Here is a 26,492-nt window from a genome sequence, read left to right as displayed (position 1 = left end):
ATATACTTTGGCAATCTTTCAAGTTAAATAAGCATTGCTGGGCTACCCTGAGAACCTAATCACTATTTAAGAATACTACTTGTATTAAAAATGCCGTCTTATAAATCCTCTAATTAAAAATTTTTTTGGTATATAATTCATATATATACTAATGACTGTTAATTCATATATATATATATATATATATATATATATATATATATATACTAATGACTTTTATACACTAAAATCTAAACTTGAAAAGTAAGTTAGGTGTACTAATGGATTACAGAAATAATTATTACATAATGCTTTTAACTAGAAATTTAATATTTTTCATTTACCATAAGTTGATGTGCACAAATCATTTGTGAGATACCATTATAAGAAAATATACAGGATACAGAGCTATGGAACTAAAACAGAATCATAATATAATTGGTAGAAACATGAAAACAAAGCTGTTATCTACAGATATAAAGAAGGATTACATAGAAATCTGTGCTGTTAACTGAAGCAGCTGGAGAAAATACAAATGGCCATTTGTAATAGATAAGTAGTCTCCAAGAATAATATCCAGTTTAACTTACATAAATTTTATTATTTTTAAAGTAGCCATAAGTCTGTTGAACGTGCATAAACTGTTGGATTCTGAATTTTTGGTAAAATGTTGTAAGACTTAGATAAGTAACCTACATTATACATGTAAAGTGTAATATATATTTGACAAGAAACATGACATTATTTTAAAGTATATCTAGGGTTATTTTCAATGTTCTTTGCTCTATATTCCCTGTAAATAATTAATAGTTAAAACATATCATTCACTAAAAACAAAACAAACCAACAAAAGCATTCATTAATCTGAAACTAAAGATTAGCTTTCCATTTCTTGTCGGGATCCGTGTTGCTAACTGTGGAAAGAAAATTAGAGAGTAAAAATTTAACATCAGGTAAGAAATTTAATGGATTTTAAGTTATTTTGTGGTTAGAAAAAGCATTCATTTCTAAAATAATTTTGTTGCTTAATATAAAACTGGTAGTTTTTTGTACATATAAAAGCAATGCTGAAACTTCTACACAAAATTCAAGTTTTGAGCTTCTTGATTTTAAGGATTAAACTTCTATAAAGATTGTTAATTTGATGAATTAATCTAACACTATCAAATGCTTATAGAATTACTGCTTTAATATTTTTGAGTTTACTACCTTTACTATTGCTAAAACGTTTGCCTGTTCCCAATCCTTCTGCATGTGAAATTCTTTGTGGTCTTGTGGTCAGGGGAAGAGGAGCTATCTTCCCATTACATGCCTTTGATTGTAGTTCTGGTGGGTAAGAACTGCAACCCCTAAGCAAAATTCTAATTCCTGTGGGAGCTTTAGCTTCCAATTTGTGGTCCACTGGCCTTTTACTACTAACCCTTTCTAATGCTTGTTTCTCCATCTTACAGTGAAGTTCAAGGAAGGACTCTGGTGGGTGTTATTTTTCCTAAAAGCAAACTAGTTTGTTTGTTTAAAAAAAAAAAAAAAAAAAAAAAAGCATTTTAAATGCTGGTAATAAAATAATTGAAATTTGGAAGTATACTTACATATTTTTCCTTCTTTTTCTAATTTTTTCAAATGAAGCAAGACATTATGTTCAGCCATTTTATGTAAATTGTCAGGAACATTCTAAAAGAAAAATGAGAGTGAAACATTTCTTTTTTAAAAAAGAATGAGTTACTCTGGTTGAAACAATTAAAAAATGCAACAAAAGGAAAACTTTAATTTTTTATGTAGGGATAATCAAAATTATTTCACCTTGTATGTGTCTTGCTTTAGACCACTATATTTTTATCTACATACTTACACATAAAATAGACTATAAGGTCCGTAAAGACAGTAACAGTGTTGGTTTTGTTTAGTGTACTCAGTGCTTATTAGCACAATGGCATAGTAGGAACTACATATTTTATGAATCAATGAATAAATAACTGTAAACATTTTTTTAGATAGTTTTGATGATGCTATGGACTGATGGCCCTATGGTTTATTACATAATAATATCTTTGTACATTTCTTTTTTTTTTTTTCTTTGTACATTTCTTTTGGTTATCCTATCTCTCTCATCATTTAGCTTTTATCTGGAAATTCCTTAAACTTCTCTTAAACATTCTTGTTTACTTACATTGAGGTATATTGTTGACTCACTTCCTACTCAACCAACTTGGCACAGCAACATCACACATTAATATTTCCCAAATACAAACTTCCAACCCCAAATTCTCCCTTAACCTCCAGTACCATATACTATATCCACCATTGTGATCTTCTAGATCTAATTATGTGACTACTCTGTCTAAGATCCTTGAGTGGTCATGCCCAGGTTATTGGCTAAAGTCCATATTCTTTAGCATGGAAGTCAAAGCTTCCATGATCTTATCTGATCATGCCTGTCTTTCCTGCCTATCTGCATATGCATTCTGTGCTCCAGTCATATGCAGTTTTTTTGTGGGCTTTCAAACAAATACAATACTTTTTTTATTACTCGAAGAGAATGTCTTTCCTTCTAGAATCACTTCTCTTGTACTCTGGCTTGGAAAATGCTTACTACTTCTTCAAAACTCAACTAAATGATTAAGTTTTTAAAGCTTTTCCAGACAAGCCTTGATACCCTGAATCTTCGATCAGGTGAAATTTATTTCCCTTTCTCTTATGCTCTGATAATACTGTGTAGAGGTCTTAGAGGAAGCCTGCTATGATAGAGAAAACAAGATTTGAGTATCTGACATCTCACTTTTGATATGTGATATCTGCTAGTTGTGTGCTTTTGGAAGTTACTTAGCTCATCACACTCTCTGAGTCATTTTTTTTTTTTTTAAGTCTATTAAATTGGAATAATAGTATCTTTATGTATTGAAAATTTGAGGCCTAAGAATTAAGGACTTTTATAAGTGTAAACTAATGAGTAGAACATCTAGCACACAATAAGGTACTCAAAAAATGAGCAGTATTATAAGCATATGTTGAACATGTCTGTCTTCACTAAACAATGAGTCTTTTGAGGTCAGGGATCTGTAGTCATCTTTGAATCTCAGTACCTAGTCTACTGTGTTGCACAGGAAAGGCATCCAGTAAATGTTGAAAGAATAAATCTCTCTGTAATAACTATGCTATTCTTGTATGTGAGAGGTACTTGACACATGTATACAGTGAATACAGTGAATATACCTCTGAATGCAGAACCAGCATTTTTTTAGGTATGGGCAATTGCTTGATGACTCATCTGGGAGATTTGAGAGTTCTGCTGTCTGTACTTAAATTAGGGGAAAAAAATCCCATGTACCAACGTATAGTCCAGTGTGGCTATACTACTCTAGTGTTATGAGGAAATGAACTCTTTCACAGAATTGAAATATTTATATTATCCCTTTGGCACTTTTTTTATCTTCAGCTATTTTAATCATTCATCCCTTCCTTTTAAAGCACACTGAGTATATGATCATTTTTTGATAAACTTTAGTTCTTTACTAAATATAATTGGCCCAGGTACTTTTCAAGCTCATCTTTACACTCTCACGTACCTTATGGCTACCTTATGGGTTGTAGTAATGGGAAGTTTTTTTTTTTTTAACATTTATTTATTTACTTTTCAGTAATCTCTATACCCAACATGGGGCTTGAACTCACAACCCTGAGATCAAGAGTCACACACTCTTATGCCTGAGCCAGCTGGGTGCCCTGGTAGAGAGAATTTTTAAACCCAGGTGATCTTATTCTAGAGTCTGCATTCTTAACCTCTATACTATCCATACAGCAGATATCTAATAAACAGTTACTGAAAAACTAAATTATACTAATTGATTGCCACTTTGTATTGTTATATATGCTGGGCCCAGGGGCCACTGAACTGAGAGCATGTTTTCTTTGTATACTCAGTTATTCTACTCATGTTCTTTTACATGTACTTTCTCCTCCTTCTCCCTTGTAGGCACTGCTATTACTTCTCACTGCTGTTATCCCAGTATGTCTCTAGCAGATCACCCTTCTTACTGGCTATGGGCTAGGATACCGATAATAATAATAATAGTCAAATGGCCAAATAATACATAAATCATTACAAAAATCAATCATCAGGACGTTGGTAACATTCTCTTCTACATGATGAAGTATATAAAGCTTAATGATAGCTTGGAATGTTTCTTTTTGATTCTCCAGGTCCGTTTTTATTTAACTTCTGTGTTCTAGAAAGTTGAGATTGCTGATCTCGATTTTATACAAGCAGCACTAAATAAAATTAACAGATTTATTCTGTTCTGGAATGTGCTAAATTTACCATATCTATAGTCTATTATAAATATTATTCTAATAAAAGTGTTGTTATGTACAAATAAGATAAATGAAAATTACCTTGTAAATGCTTTTTACAAGCTCCATTGCTGTAAATGATTTTTCAAAATTATCACGAAATAACGTAAGAATTTGCTGTTCTCGGGTATTTCTGTGAGAAATGTATTCTAGAATTTTAGCTTCAGCATTATGGATTACTGGGCCATGTCCTGAATTAGAATTATAAAAATTATTTCAACCAGATAAAAAATAACAAATACAACTTAAGTTAATTTTTTCTATTAAAAATATTCATATGATATATTGAAGAAGCATACTAAGTACATAATAAATGTGATTTGGAAAACCATATAGGTATATAAGGGATTTAAAAATTACATACAATGCCAGAACACAGAGAATCATATCAAATAGAATCCGTCTGAAATGTTAAATACATTAAACATAAAAAATAAAAATTGAACAATAAAAATAGTAACTGCAAAAGTAATGACAGGTAATACTTACAGAGTGTTCATTATTTGCCAGGCACTGCTCTAAATGCTTAATATGTATTATTCTAAGAAAGTAATGAGGTAGGCATTATTATTTTCCCCTCTTTATAGCAGAAGCTGAGGTATTGGCAGGGGGGTTGGCAAATAACTTGCCCACAGTTACATGGTGAAGAAGGGATGGAACTGGAGTTCTGACTTGAGGGCTTTTAATCACTCTATGCTCTTAGCCACTATGCCACATTTACTTATAAAAGATTGAAAAGGGGGGATCCCTGGGTGGCGCAGTGGTTTAGCGCCTGCCTTTGGCCCAGGGCGCGATCCTGGAGACCCGGGATTGAATCCCACGTCAGGCTCCCGGTGCATGGAGCCTGCTTCTCCCTCTGCCTATGTCTCTGCCCCTCTCTCTCTCTCTCTCTGTGAGTATCATAAATAAAAATAAAAAAAAAAGAAATTAAAAAAAAAAGATTGAAAAGGAGAATGTAAAAAGTAGCTTCATGTAAGTGACCAAGATCTCTTAAAAATTCACAAGAATCACAGCAGAACTTTAAGAATCTTATGTATAGGCTAGTGATTCAGAACTGCTGACAACCTAGATTAAGCTATATTAAAATTTGGTTGCTCTTTAAGACAGTGCAAATTAATATATGACGCAAGTCTGCAAGAGGGAGATTTTAAATATTTGAGCACAAAATATCTAGAAGCAGACTAACCTGTTATCCTGTAAAGAGCATTAGGCTTTGGTTAGAATATTGACTATTTACTAGTATGAGGTCATGAAAGTCCAAATTCCTGAGCTAGTTTCTTCAGCTGTGCAGTGGAGATACCACTACCTGCTTTACTGGGTTTTTGTGAGGACAACACTGTAAAGGTCCCGGCACAGTACCAGACAGGGAGCAGGCTTTAATATATGGTAACTGGGGCTACAGAACATGATTTACATATAAGCTCCTGCTGTGCTAATAAGCCAGTTCACTGGATTCATTAAAGGAAATACTCTGAGAACCTTTACTAGGCAGCCTCTCATTAGCTTTGCTTCATTCAATGTGAGTGCGTCAAACATGTACTCTCTTCTATTTAAAAACAGCTGCCAGCTTCCATTCCTCTTGTGTCATAGTATTAATCCAAATGCCCAGCTCCACTATGTTTCCTATCCCCTCAGCAGTGGAAGCTCATGAGGGAATATAAGGGTACTGAAGACACTGTATTTACAGATCTTTCCATGGCTCTGGTTAGGAACAAGTTAGAAAGACTTAAAAAATTAGGTAACCTAGTTTCTTTTTCCTTCTGGGCCCTCTTGTTGAGTCTTATTATCATTTTCCACTTTTAGGCTGCAAGGGAGATTCATATTGCAGAGCAGTACGTGACAGCTGAGATACTAAAACAGGTTTCCTTTTCTGGAGAAGTGAAATTAATATACAGTTTTAGAGCTGACATGGAAGCTACTGATATTTCAGTAATATGAATTAAAGAAACTAACACTTGGAGTTCATGGCTAAAATGTGGCCCATTACAGAAATCAAATTAACGAAAGTGAAGATAACTTGTGGAATGAAAACACTGATTCCCATGTAAATTTATTTCCTCTGTTTAAAGTTTTATTGATAGCTGTATAAATGTTAGACAATAACCCTTTATCTTCATGAAGTATTACTATACTCTCAGCCTTTTAAAAATATTTTATTTGCTTGAGAGAGAGAGAGAGAAAGAGAAATCATGAGTGGGGGGAGGGGCAGAGGACGAGGGAGGGAAACTTGAGCAAATTCCCTGCTGAGTGCAGAGCCCAATGTGGGGCTTGAGCACATGACCCTGAGATCATGACCTGAGCTGAAGTCAAGAGTCAGTCGCCCAACTGACTGAGCCACCCAGGCACCCCTAACTCTCAGCCTTTCTGATTGCATGGCTAGATAAGTCTTAGGGATATAATTTAAAGAAGCACTTTATGGGTTATCTTTTCAAGCCTCGAAAACATAAAGAATATACCCACAGAAACCAAAATGAACATTCTTCATCATTTCACACAAATGTTTTGCTAGATTTAAGTAACTACCCACCTGGATATATAATATCAGCTTTGACTTTCAACAGCACTTTCAGGGAGTTCATATAATCATAGAGGTCTTCAAATATAGTTGTTCCTTCCCCTAGGATGCAATCTCCAGAAAAGATAGCATTCTCCTCTTCTAAATGTAGAGCCATATGATCATCAGTGTGGCCAGGTGTGTGTATAACTCTAGTTAAAAGAAAACGAAGAAATAGTAACAATTTTAACTCTTAGGCTTAGAATAAATTACTTTCCAGCCTTATCTCTGGATAACACAAATAAATGTCAAGCCAGTAAAAGCTCCTTTTTCTCTTGTGGCCCACTGAAAATTATCACCAGAAAAATTCTCTTCTTTAAATCAGATTTCCCACTCTGAAGTGTAAAATCAATACTTTCTCACCTTTTTCTTATTTTTTCTTTAGATTTTATTTTTTTTATTCAAGAGAGGCACAGAGAGAGAAGCAGAGACATAGGCAGAGGGAGAAGCTGGCTCCCCATTGGGGAGTGATGTGGGACTCGGTCCCAGGACCCTGATTTCACGACCTGAGCCAAAGGCAGATGCTTAGCCACTGAGCCACCCAGGGGTCCTTTTTTTTTTTTTTAATTTTATAAATAATAAACATGCACAGATACAATATTTTTTAAGAACAGAAAGGAAGATACTTGGAGTTATGAATTCACAATCATCCCACTACTCAGAGACAGTGCTTTTATTATTTAAATACATTTTTTTCAATATTCTTTGCATACATGTTTATTTTACAATATACTTTGTGGCAAGATTGAGAAAAAAGGGGATCTCTGGGTGGCGCAGCGGTTTGGCGCCTGCCTTTGGCCCAGGGTGCAATCCTGGAGACCTGGGATCAAATCCCACGTCGGGCTCCCGGTGCATGGAGCCTGCTTCTCCCTCTGCCTGTGTCTCTGCCTCTCTCTTTCTCTCTATGATTATCATAAAAAAAAAAAAAAAAAAGATTGAGAAAAAAGTACTTTCATAAGTTGCTGTTGGGAGAGCAAAATGGTATAGCACATATGGAAGGGAATTTGGCATTTTCTAGCAAAATTACATAACCCTTTAACGCACTGATCCCACTGCTAGAAATTTACCCTGAAAATACACCTTCACAAATACAAAAAAAATATACAAGCTATTCATTACATTATTTAGAAGAACAACATATTAGGAACGACACGGAAGCCCATCCATTGGACACTATGGACATATTGTGGTACATCCATACCATGGAATATGATGCAGCAGCCATCAAAAAAAAAAAAAAAAAGATGACTATCTCTAAGAACGGATACAGAGTAATTTGCAGGATATACTGTCAAGTGATAAAAAAACAAAGCATGTTCTTTTCATGCCTCTGCTTTGTTGTTGGAGCAGGCCATGAGATGTACTTTTTTTGTACCCCAACTACTTCCCCCTGTCCTTTGTCCAGTCTTTCAGGCCACATAAGGTGGGCTTCAGGGCAGGGTATCGGTATGGGCCCTAGAACCTCAGGTCTCGTGTTTGGCCTGGGGTTTGGACCTCCTGAGACACACCACCAAATGCTACCCTGATGAGGCCTCATGACATTAGGACCAGTCCCCAATGTCAAATTTGCTGAATGTGCTACAAAGCAGATCCTTGATGACCCTAGACTTATAGACCCTTTGCAGTCAGGCAAGTATTCCCCCTGCCCCACTTTCCTTTGGCCTTATCACCACCACCTTTTCCATACAGCCATCCAATTTGAGGGAGACCTGGAAACTTTGGGGTCACATGAGCCATGGCCACAGCACTGGAAACATGCAGGCTGCTGGGGTAATGCTGGTGGCATGCAACACCACAGGATCAACTTCAACAAGGACCATCCAGGTTTCTTTGGAAAAGTTGGTATGAGGTATTACCACTTAAAAGAGGAACCAGAGCTTCTACCCCAATGTCAACCTTGATAAATGGTGAGCCCTGGCCAGTGAGCAGACATGGGTAAATGCTGTCAAAAACGAGACTGGAGCTGCTCTTATCATTGATGTGGTGTGATCGGGCTTCCCAAACAGCCTGTCATCGTGAAGACAGGGCAGTAGAATAGCTGAGCAGAAAATCTATGGGTATGTGTGTGGGTTGTCCTGAAGCCATATGGAGGGAGGTTCATTAAACGCTAACAAGTGCTTTTCTTTTAAAAACAAAACAAAGTGTGAAGGAATGTTTATAGTTGCTCTTTTGTATAAGAAAATTGGGGAAATAAAAATGTATATGTATATATTTCCTTATTTTTGCAAAAAGGAAGGATAAATAAAAACTAATGAATAAAGCTGTCTAGAGGGGTAGGCAGGTGAAATATAGGAAAGAGATGCAAGCAAAACTTCTCTGATAGTAACTTTATTAGTTTTCATTTTTAAGCTATGCAAATATATATCGTAAACATGAAACTAAATAAAAAGATGAAAGAAAATGTTATCATTGAATACCAAGAAATGAACCTTATAAGCCATACACCAGATAGATAACATAGCCATGCTAATATTCATTCAAAAAATTTTTAAATACTAAGATTACATCTCCCTTAATAGAATGTCTCTTAAGATTATAATAAGTGTTAAGATATTTTGAACTTTACTTAATAGGTTTATTGTTGGCAGCATTATTGGTTGCTGTATTTCTGAAACTATTTTGTGTTTACTGTATAATAGTATAAACAATAAATTGATTTTGAGAACCAAGGTTTTTATAGTGGGATAAGGAAAAAATATATATGAATGAGGGAATTAAGGTTTTGGGTTTTTTCTCATCTGAATTGAGGAATCATTATGAATTCATCATTTCATTTTTTTTTCCTGGTTCTATAAAAGGCCCAGAAGTAATGATACTTTCCTAGCTTTGTAAAAGGCCCAATAGTAATGTGCACACCTGATAGTTCTGGATGGAACTGAAACACCATTTCCCCCTCAAAGAAACCAGGGTTTCTTGCAGACATGGCTGGCTCCAGGTCTGGGACAGGGAAAGTAAAATGTGATATGGAAACACCTCTTTTTTGTCTGATTAAACCTGTTGTAGGGATCCCTGGGTGGCGCAGCGGTTTAGCGCCTGCCTTTGGCCCAGGGCGCGATCCTGGAGACCCAGGATCGAATCCCACATCAGGCTCCCGGTGTATGGAGCCTGCTTCTCCCTCTGCCTGTGTCTCTGCCTCTCTCTCTCTCTCTCTGTGACTATCATAAAAAAAAAAAAAAAAAAACCTGTTGCAACCTATTAATGAAAGTACTCAATGTTACATGAAAATAATTCCAGGAGGCATATTTCTACAACTACAAAAATATGTGGGTGTAAGGTATGTCTTACATGTTATGGACAGTCTTATGAACAATCACACATACGATGCCTTTACAAACAGAACCCCAATCTTTTTTAATCTACAAAAACTCATTTGGAGAACCATTCTTTCTCAGAGTCTGCAGACTATCTCATCCATTGATGTGCTTGCAGTGTATCCTTTATTTGTGCTTCCCTCCACCCCCCAACTCCCTACTCCAGAACTCAGTAATGGTTTTCTTTGATAACCAAGGCAATAGATTTCTTAAATTAGGGGATCAGAAATTCTAATTCTCCAGTCACCTGGGTAGCTAATGCTTTAATCTGCATAAAAACTGTGTTAAAATTCACTTCACATAGGCGGGAGGAAAAAAGGAGATGACATCAGAGGTGCTTTGCTAAAGATCAGAGGAACTGCAGCTGTGGCCTTCCCATTCATCAGGTGGCACATTTATCTAGGTCTGCCACTTCTGTGATAGAGTAGACTTTATAAAGATGGCCCTCTTAGAAGATTTAGAACAGTCAACAAAAGCTGTCAGACTGACTTTTTCTTTGAGAAATTGAACTTAGGTCACCAGAAAATTCTTGGTTATATTCAGAAGCAAATCCTACTGAAAAACCTGCTTTCATTTTTACTACAGGGTTCTTGGTGGGTATTGTCCCTGTATCTACTATATTCCCCCCACCCCCCACCCAAACTGGCAGATATACCAGATCAACTGGACATCAAATACTTGAGGACTTAAGTAGATTTTAACCTTCTGTTTATCAAACTTGCTTAATGATGGATCTTCTTGTTGATATTTAAAACAACTGGGTTTTACTGACTTTATAAACATGGAAATTGGAAAGCATGGTGATCAGTAAACTGTTTTATTCAGATTTCTAGTATAATTAGAATTTGTTATTGTGAAAAGGTTATTTACTAAGTCATTTTTAAAAAGACATTTATTTATTTTAGAGAAAGAGAGAAACAAAGGGGGGAGGGTTGGAGTAGAGGGAGAGAGCCTTAAGTAGATTCCACTCTCAGCATGGACCTCGACCTTACAGCCCTGAGATCGTGACCTGAGCTGAAACCAAAAGTCGGATACTTAACTGACTGAGCCCCCCAGGCACCCCGATGTTGTTTCTTGATCTGAATGCTGCTTGTATGGTTTGTTCAGTTTGTAATAATTCACACTGAATATGGATGATATGCACACTTTTCTGTGTATTTTAATAAAAAGCTTAAAATAGAGGTGCCTGGTAGCTTAGTCAGTTAAATATCTGCCTTTGGCTCAGGTCACTGACCCCCATGTCAGGCTCCCTGATGAGTGCTTCTCTCTTTCCCTCTGCCTCCCCACCCCCCACCCTTCTGTGCTTTGTCTTTCAAATAAATAAATAAAATACAATTTAAAAAAGCTTAAAATATATGGTCTGTTTATGGCAGATGGGTAGTAATTAACTACCAGGGCCCAAATGTTATTAATCTACAAATTGGGTATGGATCTAATATCCATATACTGTGATAACTAATAAACCAGCACTGTGATTCCCAAGTCTTTGAGATAGACCTTTAATGTGTGATGGGGGAAATTCAGTACTGTCAAGAATATTCTCTGAAGAATTAGTAATGTAGTATTTACTATCTTTTGGTATCATGAACAAGTTATAGGAGATGCTATCAAATTTCTAACAAGAGCATTTTAAGAAAGTTGCCTAGAAATTAGGTGGTTTGTAAATTAAATTTGTAAATCAATGGCATATTAGGAAAAAGGGGACACTGGCTTGAAAGGGGCATGGATACCCAGTTCTTCTTTTTCTCAGTCATCTGTTAATCTACTCCCCTCTTTGTAGATATTTACATGTTGGATAAATATTCGGTGTCTTCTATGTGCCAGGGACTAAGGATCTGAAAATCAATCTGGCACCTGCCTTGTATCAGAGAATAGCTAGCTTATCAAATCTCCTTCCTCTTTTTCCTGGGCATGAAGTTAGACTTTATTTCCCAGGCTCCCTGAGGTCAGGGGTAGCCCATGACTGAATTTACAGCCAATGCAACAGAAGGTCTGATCTGTGACAGCCTCCCATGAAAGATCTCTTCCATGCTTCTTCTGTACCACCTACTGGACTGACCGAGGTGAGCAAGGGGAACTTGAAACCAACTATTGAGGATGGTGGAATCACAAGATGAAAGGTGTCTGAAACATTATTTGCAGGGGGGCCACTTGATAATCAGGAACCTTTTCTGGACGTTATGTGACTGGGAAGAAAACTTATTTCATGTATGAACCATTATACATTTTGAGATTGGTTTGCAACAGCAACTGGCATTAACTAATACTCTGAACAAGGGGTTGATTACCTTTTATGGAGACACCTATTTACACACAGAAGAATTATAATGCAACTTAGTAAGTGCTATAGTCAAATAATAATAGTTATAAGAAAATTAGAGGAGAGAGCAGTTATTTCTGTCTGGAAAGGGTTCTTGAGCTAAGTAACATGTGAGCTGAAGTCTGAAGAATGAATAGGTAAGAATTTATCAGGGAGACATGGAGGGGGACAGCTGTGATGCCTACCTGGTCAAGGCGAAGGCATGAACATACATAATGCATCCAGGTATTTAGATATGGCTAGTTGTGTTTGCATGGGGAGTCATGGGATCTTAGATCAGAAAAGTGGTTTGGGGCCAGTGACATGGTAAGGAGAAAAAACATGCTCTTGTATGCAACGAGAGTTATTTAAGGTTTCAAGTGACATGGGGTATGAAGGGTAGATTGGAAAGGGGAGCCTGGAGACAGGAGTATTAAGTAGTGGTAGCAAACATGAAGAAAAAGGGACAGCATGGACCAATATTTTTAAGGTAAAATCTAACACAATTAGATTGGTGGGTGGGGAAAGGGTAGTGATAAAGGTGAAGCGGAAGCAGCTTCTGTTGTAGGAGAAAAAATAAAATCTTAAATGCTAAGAGCAGTAGGTGTTCTGAAGTCAGAAAGCAAATAGATTGTGGGGGATAATGGGCACCTGGGTGGCTCAGTTGGTTAAGCATCTGCCTTCAGCTCAGGTCATGATCCTAGGGCCCTAGAATTTTTTTTTTTTTTGACAAACAGGTGTATGCATTTATTCCTTTTTAGGAACAATATCTAAAAAAAGGACCGCCCTCCGCACTCCCCCAAAAAAGACAAAGATTCACACAGACACATTGGAATATATGTACAACATAATAAACCCATCCTAAAGAAGTGACTGGAACCCCCTCCCCCCCCCCCCCCCCCCCCCCCGGGATACAGAATCAGAATTGTAAAAATCATAGTGAAGTTTGCTTGCTGTAAAGCCTGAGAATTTTTTTTTTTCAGTTGGTTCTTCTGCAGGGCTGTCATACCTGCAAAGATATGTAAAATCTAATTTTTCTTTTTTTTTTTTTCTTTTTGCTACAGTCTTTAGACTAAGCATGCAAGACATACGACTAAGTGCAACTGAGTGAAATGTATTTTTTTAAAAATTTCATCATTCCCTAAAGGTCTGAACTGAGGTATGCGTACTAACAGTTTCTCATGCTCTTATCTTTACTCATGTCTAGCTACACATGCTGAGAATGAACTATTCTCTATTCCAATAGAGTCCTGCATCAGGCTCCCTGCTCAGTGAGGAGTCTGCTTCTCTCTCTCCTCTTCACTTGTGCTATCTCAGTTGTTCTCTCTCTCAAATAAATAAATAAAATCTTAAAAAAAACATTGTGGGGGACAGAGAAGAACCGTAAGTAGTTCAGTTTAAAATTACTGAGTTTGAAACAACCTTTCTTCCTCACTTAGGTCATGGGAAATTATGGGTCTGGCCTAAAATCTATTTACTTTAGGTATGGGTCATCTTTTGGAATTGAGAACATGAGAAAGTCCTGAATTTAATTGATGAGTAGAGCCCTAAACCATCCTAACAGAAAATGCTAATCTATTTTTTAATTTAAATTTTATTAAAAAATGGTAATCATATAATGCAAACAAGTCCTGTAAAAAGAGTAGACAGAGTGAAAAGTCTTTCTTTAATACTATTTCTCAGGCAACCTGGTTCTTCTTCCCGGAGTAACCATGTTATCAAACTTTTTATATACCTCTTGAGATATTCCTCACACATATAACCAAATATGCAGAAATCTTCCTTTATTCCCTTTTGACTTATACAAACATATACATAACCTCCCTCTTCCTCCTTGGCTAAGGGACATTTACTGACCTGAGAGTGGCACCCTCAGTTTTAATCACATCTCCATCTTGCAGATAAACATATTGTTGCGTTCCATCTCCTATAATTTCTTCTTTCCAAGGATTCCGTGGGAGTTTTTTAATGCAATATGCAGTATCTAGTAACAAAACATGTAAAATATATTGTCATACTTTAAATAATTCAGCCTTTTAAGAGATCAACTTTCTCTCCTTTTTCCTGTATTTGGTTTTTGCAGTAATGTCCTAAACTCTTTCTCTACCCCATTAATTTATTCCAGCCATTTTTATTTTCCTTCTTCTTTAAGAATCATTGCTTTGTAAATTGTTACTTGATTCATGATTTTGTTCCTCTAAGTCTGCAGTTTTCCTCTTTGTTCAATTTTGCACTTCTGTCATTTCATATTTAATATCTGATTTCATTAAGAGTATGCTCTCTTTAAATTCTTCCATGGAAACAACAAAAAGAGATCAACTTTCATAGAGCTAACACTATGAATGACTGCAAAAAGATGTTAACATTAAGAGACGAGAGAAAATGGGATGGGTTATAGCAGTCTATCTCTGGAATTTGAATTATTTTTTCTACCTCAATAAAAGAGCTTTTTATTCTCTCATACACTTCTAGGTCTACATAAAAGCTTTCATGGTTTTCTAGTCACTCTAATTTTATACAAAAGTTTGAAAGTAGTTCTTCATAATCTCAGCTAGCTTTGATATCAAGATGGATGTTGAAGAGGCAGTAATACAGAACTGGGGAACGTTTTTCTGTCTAGATCTTAGTGTATAGTAAAAGAAGTCATGGCATCATGGCAGTACTTAGTAATACAAGGATGAGAGCATAATGTTCTTTCTGTGAATGCTGAAAGGAGCCCCAAACCCAGGGCTAGTTTAGCCCATTAAAATAAATTTAGCCCATCCTACCTCTCACTGACACAAAGAAAATCAATTAACCAATCAATAGCTGGGTGCCACTTATCTAACCAGCATACTACATATAGCTAATACAAGCACTGTGATATTAAAGTGCTTAAAAACTATCACAGTTGGGGAAATAAAACTTACAAACAAGAATTAAAGAACTATACTCAGTACCACTTAATAGATACTAAATAAGCAATTTAGTCCATAAAAGCAATAGTAGTTTAGGGAAAGGAAAACAATTAGGAAAAATTCACAAAAATGAAAAAACTTGAGTGTGGCTTACAGGATGAGTAGTTTGGGAAAAGGTACAGAGAATGATTTGTAAGTAAGGGAAACTGCATTAGGAAAAGCATAGAAATGACAATGAGCTTGGCATATGTGCAACAATATATGCTACCAACTTGTCTAATGCAAATACTGGCTGAGAACTGGAGATAAAGTGGGATCAGATGAACTCATATCATGGAGGGCCTTAAATTTTTCACAAAATAGAGGAATTTAAACTCTACCATATGTGCACCACTGTACACTCTTTAGAAAAAAGATGAAATAGTGTTAATTGGTTGATCTATATGGCAGCGCTAGGTGGGACACTGGAGGGCAAGAGATCAGAAAGACCAGGAGGGGATGACTATAACTACCCAGTTGGGAGGATGTGAATATTAGAACTAATGTGACAGCAACATGGGAAAAAAGACATTCAGAGAAAAATTGACAAGGCACAGAAATCAGGGTAGTATGGAAGATAAAGGAGACAGAAATACTGCAAATACAATAAAAATAAAACAACTGAGACTAGACCTTCTCTCTCCAGCCCCAAACTCCATTATTTTGTATCTTGGAGGCTGAAGCAAAAAATAATATGCTATTCTGGGAACTGGCATTATATAATAAGGCTGTCTTCATTCTGGAGTGAGATGGGGAGGTTTTTTGGTATGTATTTATTTTTAATCTGAATAATTTTATCTTTCAGTAAAGAAGTAGCAGTATTATATTTCTAAGTTATGAGACTTTTGGCACACAATCTTCCAAAAACCTCACCATTATCTCAAAATAACAAATGTCATACTATAACTGTGCCAGTTTTTAAAGTTAGGTGCAAATATGAAAACACATATCCTACTCACAATAACAATGTGTATAGGTAGGATGGAGATGGGTATGCTGAAAGCCATCATATAATCATTATATTTAATAGAAGCTATGGAGACATAACTTAGTATAAAATTCACCTTTTCAAAGTGTACAATTCAGTGTTTTTAAAGTATGTTCAAGGAGCTGTGTAACTATCATCACTATCTAATTTTATAATGCTTTCAAAACCCCTCAAAGAAACCCTTTACCCAACTGCAGTCACTCCCTATTCTCTCCTCCTACCAGCTCCTGGCAACCTTTATCTACTTTGTTTCTATCATATGATTATTTTAACAGGAGGAAACCCTTGGTCTTTTGTTAAAGGTCTGGATAATGAGTTAAAACATCAGTTAATGCTAATTACTGAAGCTAATACAAACCTGTAATGTTTTTATAATACTTTCTAATAAAAATAATCTAATTGAATGGCATTAGAAGCAAACATTTGATTCCTAGTACCAGGAGGAAAAGTACACGGCAAAGACCCAACTTCAGCTGCAAAATAACAACCATCAGATCACAAAATATATTTTATAAGATTTACTCAAAAAAAAAAAAAAAACCCAAAACACGGGGGCAACCTGGGGCAATACAGTTCTCATGTCTAGTAAAATTCTGGCTTCTGGCCAGCCACTGCAAGTTCCGAAATTGTACTCTGATTACATCTTAAAATTCTGAAAGCAAGTTGCTGTATCTTACAGAAACCTTGAAAATGGCATTCATAATTTTGATGTGGTCTGTAAAATCACAGGTTGTTAGCATCATAAAGCAGGTGAAAAAATTTCTGCCATACTAATAATAACTAAAGTAGTAAAATGATACGGAGTAAAGAAAATAATGAAACAAAATGGAACAAGAATGCTAGTGATAAAGGATTTAGAGTATGAAGAAATACACAGGACTCCTAAGGGGAAATTCTGAAAGATATCTCTGTATAATTTCAGTGCTGAGCAACTCCAGGTCTGTATGTAGCTAGTCTAGCTTCAATAAAGTTCAGAATGAAAGTCAACAAGCTACTTCTCAAAGTATTAAAATCCTAGTGGCTACAGAGCAGGTCTAATTTCTTGATTTTCTTTATATCAACCTAATAAGTAATCTATTATACACATATTCATTATTTTGTATGGAACCTAAAACGATTTAAATTTTTCAAGAAAGATTTTATTGATTTGGTGGGGAGAGGGAAAGAAAGGGAGAGGGAGGGAGGAGGAAGGGGGTGGGGGAAGGGAGAGAGGGAGAAAGGGAGAGGGAGAGGGAGAGAGGAAGAGAGCACTGAGCAGGGGGAAGGGCAAAGAGGGGAGGACAGAATCTCAAGCAGACTCCTTGAGAGTCTGAAATCAAGAGAATCAATCAATCTCATGACCTGAGCTGAAATCAAGAGCTGGATGCTTAACTAACAGAGCCATCCAGGCACCCCTAAATTTTTAATTTAAAGAAACAGGTGAAATGTCCAGTAACAGGTGAACAGATAAACCCTGGTGTAATCCTACCATGGATTACCGTTTGGCAATAAAGGAACTATTGATACTGAAACATAGGTGAATCTCAAAAACTGGATGCTGTGTGAAAGAAGCTAGACAGTGATTCTATATGCTCCCATTATACGGCATTTTAGAACAGGCAAACTTGATCTATAGTGAAATGAAGGCGATCAGTGGTTGTTGGAAGGGGAGTCATTGCAGAGAGGCACCAGGAGACCTCTTTTTGGGTTCATGAGAGTGTTCTTTATATTGACTAGATTAGTCACAAAGTTGTTTATCAAACAGGGTACATTTTATGTATGTAAATTTAGGCTCAGTAAAGTTGATTTATGAGGAAGAAAAAGTAGGCTATAAACATTTCAAATTTTCAAATTGACCCTCATGCTAAAAGAGTTGCCAAAGCTAGTCAAGAACCTTCAGGGCAGTTTTTTAATTCACAAAATTTAATGGGTAGGTAGACAAGAGAAAGGTGTGGAAGGGCAGCCCTGGTGGCATAGCGGTTTAGCGTCGCCTGCAGCCCAGGGTGTGATTCTGGAGACTGGGGATCAAGTCCCACGTCAGGCTCCTGCATGGTGCCTGCTTCTCCCTCTGCCTGTGTCTCTGCTTCTCTCTGTCTCTATGAATAAATAAATAAAATCTAAAAAAAAAAAAAGGTGCGGAAAAGTCAACTGAAAGATGATTTCCTGTGGCATACCATCCTCTAGGATGTAAGAAAGGAGAGAAGAGGGAAACCAATTTGCCCTTCCACCAATTTCTCTCCCCTTTTTCTTCACAGAGCTTTTTCTTCATAGGACCTATCACCATCTGACCTATTATTTATTTACCATTTACCTTCTCTCCTAGAATGCAAGCTTCATGAGAGCAGAGTCTTCATTTTGTGCACCGTCACAATCCCTTGTGCCAAGAACAGTGCTTGGATATAGTAGTCACTTAATTTGTTAAAGGGAGGAAGGAATGAATCAATCTATGTGTGTGATGGTGAGATGGAATAGAGAGATGGTGAAGTGTCCGTACTGGTTTCAAGGACAGAGAATTGTCAATACAATGATATTTTGCCAGCACTTTAGTATATTATAGTAATTGCCTTAAAGTTATGGGAGACCTGAGATTATGTTTAGAGCGTGGACAATAACAGCAGCTGCCTCATAGGACCCATGTAAAGTGTTTAGCACAGTGCCTGGCACATAGTAAATGCTCAACAGTGGTTAGTTATTATTAGATCTGAAGCAGTAATTGTCACTATTACTACAGACAAAATTAAAACTGACATCCATCACTGGACAAAGGGGAAAAATAAGAGGGATAAGTGATTTGAAATAGAAAATAGGACTGTTCCTTTCCTCTTTTGTTAAAGTTGGGGACAGCATCAAAAGTATATTTCTAAAAGTACCACATTAAAGTATATAAAGTATTCAGTAAACTACTGACTAGCTTACTTGGTTCTGTAACACAAATTATTCTGAAAATATAGTTTTCCTCAAAGAGCTTAATGTTTTCTGTTTACCATTATTGATGCTTTTACAAATATCTCCTATGCCTCCAGTATGATCATGGTGCCAATGAGTCACTATGATTTCCTGGATTGTTGTGTTAAATTCAGTCAGGGCCTGCTTTAAACAGCTGATATATTCTGCAATTGCTGGTTCTCCAGTGTCAATGAGGATTCTCCTGAAAATTAAATGGACGATAATCACACAATTGGAACACAAAGTTAATATTGGCATTATTTCTCCCACAGATAATTCATATTATACTTAAGAAACTGCATATATTGCTTGGCTTTAACTTATTTGGAAACGGTCTATATGATATTTCACCTTAGCTACAGTAATCTCACGGTAAGAAAAGTTCTTTGAAAAAACCTTATAGCTAAATGTAAATCTGAAATCGGCAAGTTCAAGGCACGATAATATCGAGTACTTACATCGCACTTAAATATGGCACCATTCCGGGGATTTTACGTATTTTAACAACTGAATTCTTCATAGCAATTATTTAAAGTAGGTATTTCATTACTATATCCAGAAATTAAGTAACTTGCTCAAGGTTACTCTGCAAATAAATGGTAAGACTAGCATTCAAACTTGGGTATTCGGGCTCCAGAATATGTGCTTTTATCCACTCTGCCTTTGAGATCTTTTACCACATACTCAAATGTCTCATAGATATGAAAGAATTAGATTCAATGATATCCATAAAGAAACCTAGTCTTATGCACTACATACAAAACTTATCACTGAAGTTTTACATAAGCTTCCGTCCACAGGAAAATGAAGAGTAGGGAAGCATGGGGAAATGTCTGAGTTGCTTTATTTCTTTACCTAGATAACCCTATTAGTTATATTTTTCTGTTTGTGGTTCTGACCCTTCTTTATACGGTTTGCCCTTCTTCACTATGTTATGGAATGATGGCCTTTCTCTATAAATTTTTCCTGAATTAAAGAAATAAGGGTGACATCTTCCTCCTCAAGACCAACTCATAAATTTTTCATTTATGAAAATCCATGCTGCTTCACAGTAATACCTCCTTAATTCAGGTTGGGGGAGAGACTGGTCTTTTTTTTTTTTTTAAATTTATGATAGTCACACACACACAGAGAGAGAGAGAGAGGCAGGCAGAGACATAGGCAGAGGGAGAAGCAGGCTCCATGCACCGGGAGCCCGATGTGGGTGGGATTCGATCCCGGGTCTCCAGGATCGCGTCCTGGGCCAAAGGCAGGCGCTAAACTGCTGCGCCACTCAGGGATCCTGGAGAGACTGGTCTTATGAAAAGTCTCACTCACTTACTCATTAATACGTTAATAACTGTATGAATTACCTACTATGTGCCATGTCTTTCTTGCAAGATAAAAAATCCTTTTTACCTTCTAGTGAAAAGCAGGAAGAGGGAGCAATGAAAACAAATAGTAACAGTGACAGATACTAGCATTCTGCAGAAGTTCAAATGGTATCTGGATGGCTATTTTATATCGGATAGTTTGTTTCCTTCACTCTATTCCCTGAGATGCACAGCCAATAAAAATAAATTGTCCTCTCAGAGAGAGTGGGGGTGAGAACAGTGGCCTTATACTCCACAGGCTATTATCTACACCTACATTCCATAGAGCAGTGGCTCTACTTCACAAGTACACAGAGTTATAACTGTCCCTTCTGGAAACAGGGAAACTAGATGGATATACTGGCCCATGAATGCATTAGGAGGTTCTATATGTAAGAGATGGTTAAAAAACATTTAGGAGGCATGATCAGTAGGATTTTTTTCCAGGCAACTGGATGTGGAAGGGAAGGGGAAAAACTGGCGATTTTGACGTTTCTATGTGAGATGACTGATGTGTCATTAACCAAGGCTATAAACACTGGAGGTAGCAAATTTGAGACAGACTTGGTTTGGGTCACGGTGAATTTTGATGACATTGCCAGCCATCTTCCCTTGCTTTTTCATAGCACTATTACCATGTGACATATATTTATATGTTTTACTTACTGCCTATCTCCACACCCTCCCACAACCTACAAATTTAAGCTCCACGAGGGCAGGAACCTGGTCTGGTTTTGCCAGAACCTAGACAGTGGCACATACTTGATAATAAATGTTTATTGGATGAATACATAAAGTAGTGGCTTTATTTTTATCTTAATCATTAAAACAATCCTGAGATTTTACTCTCATTGTACAGATGAAGAGACTGAGGTCTTGACAAGTTAGACATAGATGAAATTTAGTAACTTGCCCAGCGTCACGAACTCTAGCACAGGATATATTTAAATTCACATCTAAGTGCAATGCCCATTTTCTTTAGATATGAACCTACTTCAGTAGGTTTTGATGGACAAATTTAGGTAATGAGTCCTTAACCTTTTTAATGTCTTGGGACCCTTTGGCAGGCAGTGTGGTAAAACCCATAGACAGAATAATGTTTTGGAATGTATAAAATAAAACATGTAAGATTACAAAATAAATCAATTAGCTGAAATACAGTTATTAAAATTAAAAAATTATTCTATAGTATTATATATGCTTCTTTATTACCATATGAAGTAACAAGGGCGGCACCAAAATTTAGAATGATCATTTCTAAATGGTGATGAATATATATACTATTTTGAGATCTTTACTATGATTGCAAAATGTGATGAAAATATGAGAAAAAAAATCACAGGTACTGCTATTACTACTGTAGTTTGTTGCCCATATTCATAATTGAACAAAGGGTAATTTTCAGTTTGAGGTTAATAAAGGTATAATTTTTCCCCCAGCTAAGGTCAGACTCCCTGAATTATATCCTTTGGTGGACCCTAGACTTCAGATTAAGAACTCCTGATTTTGGTAGAGGAGGAAGAAAAGAGATGACAAAATCAAGTCTGAGTACTATGAATGAACTATTGTTTGCTGATGTACTCCCAGTGTCTAGAACAGTGCTGGCACAAAATAAGCACTCAATAAATATATACTGAAAAAGTTCAGTTCAAATTCTAACCAGTGATTACCACGTATAAGATACTGTGTTACATACGTTGTAAGATGCAAATTATTAGGTATTTTCTGGGCACCTATCACAAACCCAGTATTGTCTGGATGCTATGAGGGAAGATGTGATAATAGCTAACATTATGGTACACTTTCCATATGCTAGAATTGAAGTGCCTTTTTTTTTTAAGTGCTTTTGATATGACTTTTCATTTAAATATTACTGAATCCTTGTAACATCCTTTGAGGTGGGCGCTATTCAACCTTCATTGCACAGATGAGGAATCTGAAGCCTAGAGAATCAACTGTCTTGTCTAAAGTTATAAGCTAGGATTCGGATTTAGGTAATCAGAGTACAGAGTCTTAACTCTACTGCATCAGACTTTTTCCTATTAAAAGAAGTAAACTATTTGCCCTCAAGTGAGTTACAATTTTGATAGTAAAGGTTAAAATTACAGCTTTTAGAGGTTCTTGAACAGAGGAGGAACATGGAAATACTCTTCAGAAGATCTGGCTATTATTTACCTATTCAACTATTACCGAGTACCTACATAACTAGGCATCATACTAGGTTTAGTAGTAATACTTTAGGGAAATTCACTGGCATACACAGGCTGATCAGAATGAAGGAAGACCAGTTGAAACTCTAGTTATCAGAAATCTTAGAATCACAGTACTGGAGATGAAGAGAAAATATAAACATTCATTGGTAAATATTTACTCTACTACTTGTACTGGGTACAAAAATTTGTGCTAGGAACTGGGGATATAGAAATAAACTTTCATTAAATTTATAGTGGAGAGTGAGGAGAGACATGAAGCTTCTTACACAAAAAATCATTTTATTATCACTGAGAAAGGGACCACGAAAAGTATGGAGTACTAACACATGTATTATACTAACCTAATACAGTCTAAGGGGTCGGGACAGCTCCCTTGAGGAAATTATATTCTACCTGAACTCTACAGGATGAGTGAAGTTAGTCGGGTAAAGAAGAGTGGGGTAAGCGGGAGACACAGAGGAAAGCATGCATGAGAGCCATGAGGCTGAATGCATACAACTCATCTGGCTAGGAGGGGAGAGAGGCTGGAGATGAGGTTGATGAGACAAGTGGAGGCTGGAATATGCAAGGCCTAAGAATTTTCATTTTTAGAATATTATTCCTACTAAATGGGGGAGAATGAATAGAAGAGGGGCAAAAATAGTTCCAGAGAAATCAGTTAGGCTTTATAAAAGCCTAAGCAAGAGTTATACTGGTGTGGATGGGGTAAAAGCAGTGGAAATAGGGCAGCCCGGGTGGCTCAGCAGTTTAGTGCCGCCTTCAGCTCAGGGTGTGATCCTGGAGAACCGGGATCGAGTCCCATGTCGGGCTCCCTGCATGGAGCCTGCTTCTCCTTTTGCCTGTGTCTCTGCCTCTCTCTCTCTGGAATAAATAAATAAAATCTTAAAAAAAAAAAAAAGCAGTGGAAATAGATCTTCAAAGTGGCATGGAGGTGTGTACAGGACACAAAGAAATGGCAAGAAGCATCTGCCTTGATCAAATGTGGGGATTGTTCTGTTTACCAAGATATGGATGACAGGAAGAGGACCAGGTTTAGTGGAGAATCCCCTGAGTTCAGTTTGTGAAACACGGAGTTTCAAGTGGCTGTGTCATCAAGTAGAGATTTAGGAAAAGCAGTGGGCTCTCCTAGCCTGAAGATCAAGTTTGAACTTTTTATCTAGACTGGAGCCATAAAGTTGGGAGCTACTAATGAATAGAAAATAGGTGATGCCAAAGAAGTAGACCAGATCACCTCAGTAGGGAATATAGCATGAGAAGAGGAGAGACTACGATTATATCTTTAGGAACTCAAACACTTAAAGATCTGGTAAAGAGGCTGATTCTATAAAGGAGATTGTGAAAGAACAGTTTAGAGAGGTAAGAGGAAACCAGGAGAACGTGATGTTAGCAAATCAAATGATCTTAGAACTGGTTTTGTGCAGAACGGGGAGATACCCTGCCAGGTATTATGCTGAGTGAAGTAAGTCAGTCGGAGAAGGACAAACATTATATGTTCTCATTCATTTGGGGAATATAAATAATAGTGAAAGGGAATATAAGGGAAGGGAGAAGAAATGTGTGGGAAATATCAGAAAGGGAGACAGAACGTAAAGACTGCTAACTCTGGGAAACGAACTAGGGGTGTTGGAAGGGGAGGAGGGCGGGGGGTGGGAGTGAATGGGTGAGGGGCACTGGGGGTTATTCTGTATGTTAGTAAATTGAACACCAATAAAAAAAAAAAAAAAAAAAAAAAAAGAACGGGGAGATACCAACATCTGAACCTCTTACTTGGACCCAATTAATATTCATCTCTTGCCACCTGACTTCTACTTTATACAGTAGAGTTACATCATCTACACATTAACTTATTCTAGCTCAACTATATGGATTCGTCCTATCTATATCATATATGAGTGATTCCACTGGCCATTCTACCCCACGAGTTTATGTGAGTGGCAGTGTAAGTGGTGTAAAGTGGGAGACCATGAATGTCTTCCCTCAGTCACTTTCAGGTTCTTTGTGTCTTAGCATAACCACTTTGCTATACTGAATGTGGTTCCAGTGTTTAAAGATACAGTATGTATTTTTCATACAACATGGCCCCTAAATGCAAGCCAACTTCTTCATCTGGTTTTCAAACAGAACCAGCCATCTGCTTCATTGCTGGAAGAAAAGCAGGCTGCACCTCACTTATTATGAGATAGCACACAATCTCTAACACAGCGCCTCCAAAGAGACTTCTTAGGGTAATTTTGAGTACGTTTAATTTTTAGAATACGTACTGATTAGCACTACCTCAACATGACACACCAAAGAGAAAAGAGAATGCCTGTGGACTTCTTGGGGTGAGGGAGTCCCAGCCAAGACAGACTCTTACCCTAGACCTAAGGTATTTTTTTCTGAATTCTCAATCCTCCTAGATTCTGGAGGCAGCCTAAAGCTCCTGTACCTACTTGACCCTGCCTTGTTTATTCTGAACCTAACTTTTGCTTGTCTGACTTCAGTACTTCCAGTCCCTTCATCTTGCTCCACCTAAAAATCTGTGACTAGTAAAAGGCAGCAGATACTTCAAATGGAAACTCAAATCATTATTAAACTGTCTTCAGAAATCAATTATATTAACACATCTTGTAATACACAACTAAATTTTATGCTCAAGGGGGAACTGTATCTTACTTTTACCTTGTACTAAGTAAAGACCATGCATGTAAAAACTGATGCACACTCGGGCAGCGCACCACATCTCCCCACTTCTGCATAATTCACTAAAACAATGCGGGTGAACAAGAGAAAAATTCAGAAAGGCTACCCCACCTGCAAAATAAATGGGGCTATACTATAGTCACAAAAACCCAAATCAGTTAGTTTGGCTCCTCTTTCCCGAGTCGCTAAGGGGCTCTTTCACAGACTCGAGCAATCTGGAAACAAGAAAATCCTGCCCTCTGCTGCTGAGTTAAGAAAAAGGCCTCCGCACAGTTCACCGCTTTTGGGAAGTGTTAAGCTACATTCTGAGCAAAACACTAGCGGAAGTCACAAGGTGAGCAAAGTCACATGCCCTCCCGGATTCTTAACTCCAGGCGATCCTAATTTCCCAACAGCTTAGACACTCACCCTGGCATTCCACATCAAGCAAAGTCAACTGGGTTTCAAAAACAGGAAGGGTTTCTTTTTTTTTTTTCTTTTTTTTCCCCTCCTTCTTCATGATGTCTCCCTCATTAGCCATTTTTTAAGTTAGAGAGGTTACCCTCTGGCATCGCGGTGCTTTAGGAGGGGTCCCGGGTGGGGCAGCGCGGCCGGGGCTGGAGCCGAGCCGCCCGCTGCAGAGGACGCCCGCCCCCTCCGCCCCCGGCCGGCAGCCGTGCCCGCGCCCGCTCCGCGCCGCGCAGGCCGAGGGGTTGGTCGGAGAGGAACAGGGCCGTTTACCTGGTGCCGACCCCTACCAAGTAGGTGTTGGTGCCCTGCAGGGTCATGGGCCCCGGGTTACAGCCCAGGACGCGCACCACCCGGCCGGACAGCCGCTCGATGCGCTGCAGGACCGCAGACATGCCGACGCCCGCCGCAAGCCGAGCGCCGAACTGGCCGCGGGGCCGCGGCGGGGGGTGGAGACGG

General features: G+C 37.5%; 2 protein-coding genes and 1 long non-coding RNA gene across 6 annotated transcripts in view; 1 reads left to right on the top strand and 2 right to left on the bottom strand.

Annotated features, from left to right (window-relative positions):
- XKR9 (XK related 9) overlaps positions 1-26,492 on the top strand; it is an 86,224-nt gene that overhangs the window by 14,098 nt on the left and 45,634 nt on the right. The window lies entirely within an intron of this gene.
- LACTB2 (lactamase beta 2) lies at positions 289-26,492 on the bottom strand. 2 transcript variants are annotated; one of them, XM_077876639.1, is made up of 7 exons: positions 26,307-26,492; positions 19,378-19,541; positions 14,348-14,474; positions 6,854-7,032; positions 4,369-4,517; positions 1,569-1,650; positions 289-893 (listed from the first exon to the last, which is right to left on the bottom strand). In XM_077876639.1, the coding sequence occupies exons 1-7, from the start codon at positions 26,426-26,428 to the stop codon at positions 850-852; spliced, it is 867 nt and encodes a 288-aa protein (XP_077732765.1). In that variant the 5' UTR covers positions 26,429-26,492; the 3' UTR covers positions 289-849. The 2 variants fall into 2 exon arrangements, with proteins under 2 accessions (XP_077732765.1, XP_077732766.1); XM_077876640.1 differs by lacking the exon at positions 26,307-26,492 and adding an exon at positions 25,995-26,017.
- LOC144300527 (uncharacterized) lies at positions 8,341-13,376 on the bottom strand. The gene is made up of 2 exons (XR_013367193.1): positions 10,063-13,376; positions 8,341-9,874 (listed from the first exon to the last, which is right to left on the bottom strand). It is a non-coding gene; the product is annotated as an uncharacterized LOC144300527 (long non-coding RNA).

Source organism: Canis aureus, chromosome 28 (assembly GCF_053574225.1).
Source record: "Canis aureus isolate CA01 chromosome 28, VMU_Caureus_v.1.0, whole genome shotgun sequence".
Lineage (NCBI taxonomy): Eukaryota > Metazoa > Chordata > Mammalia > Carnivora > Canidae > Canis > Canis aureus.
Note: the sequence above shows the minus strand (reverse complement) of the source record. Positions and strands in the feature narration are given on the sequence as shown.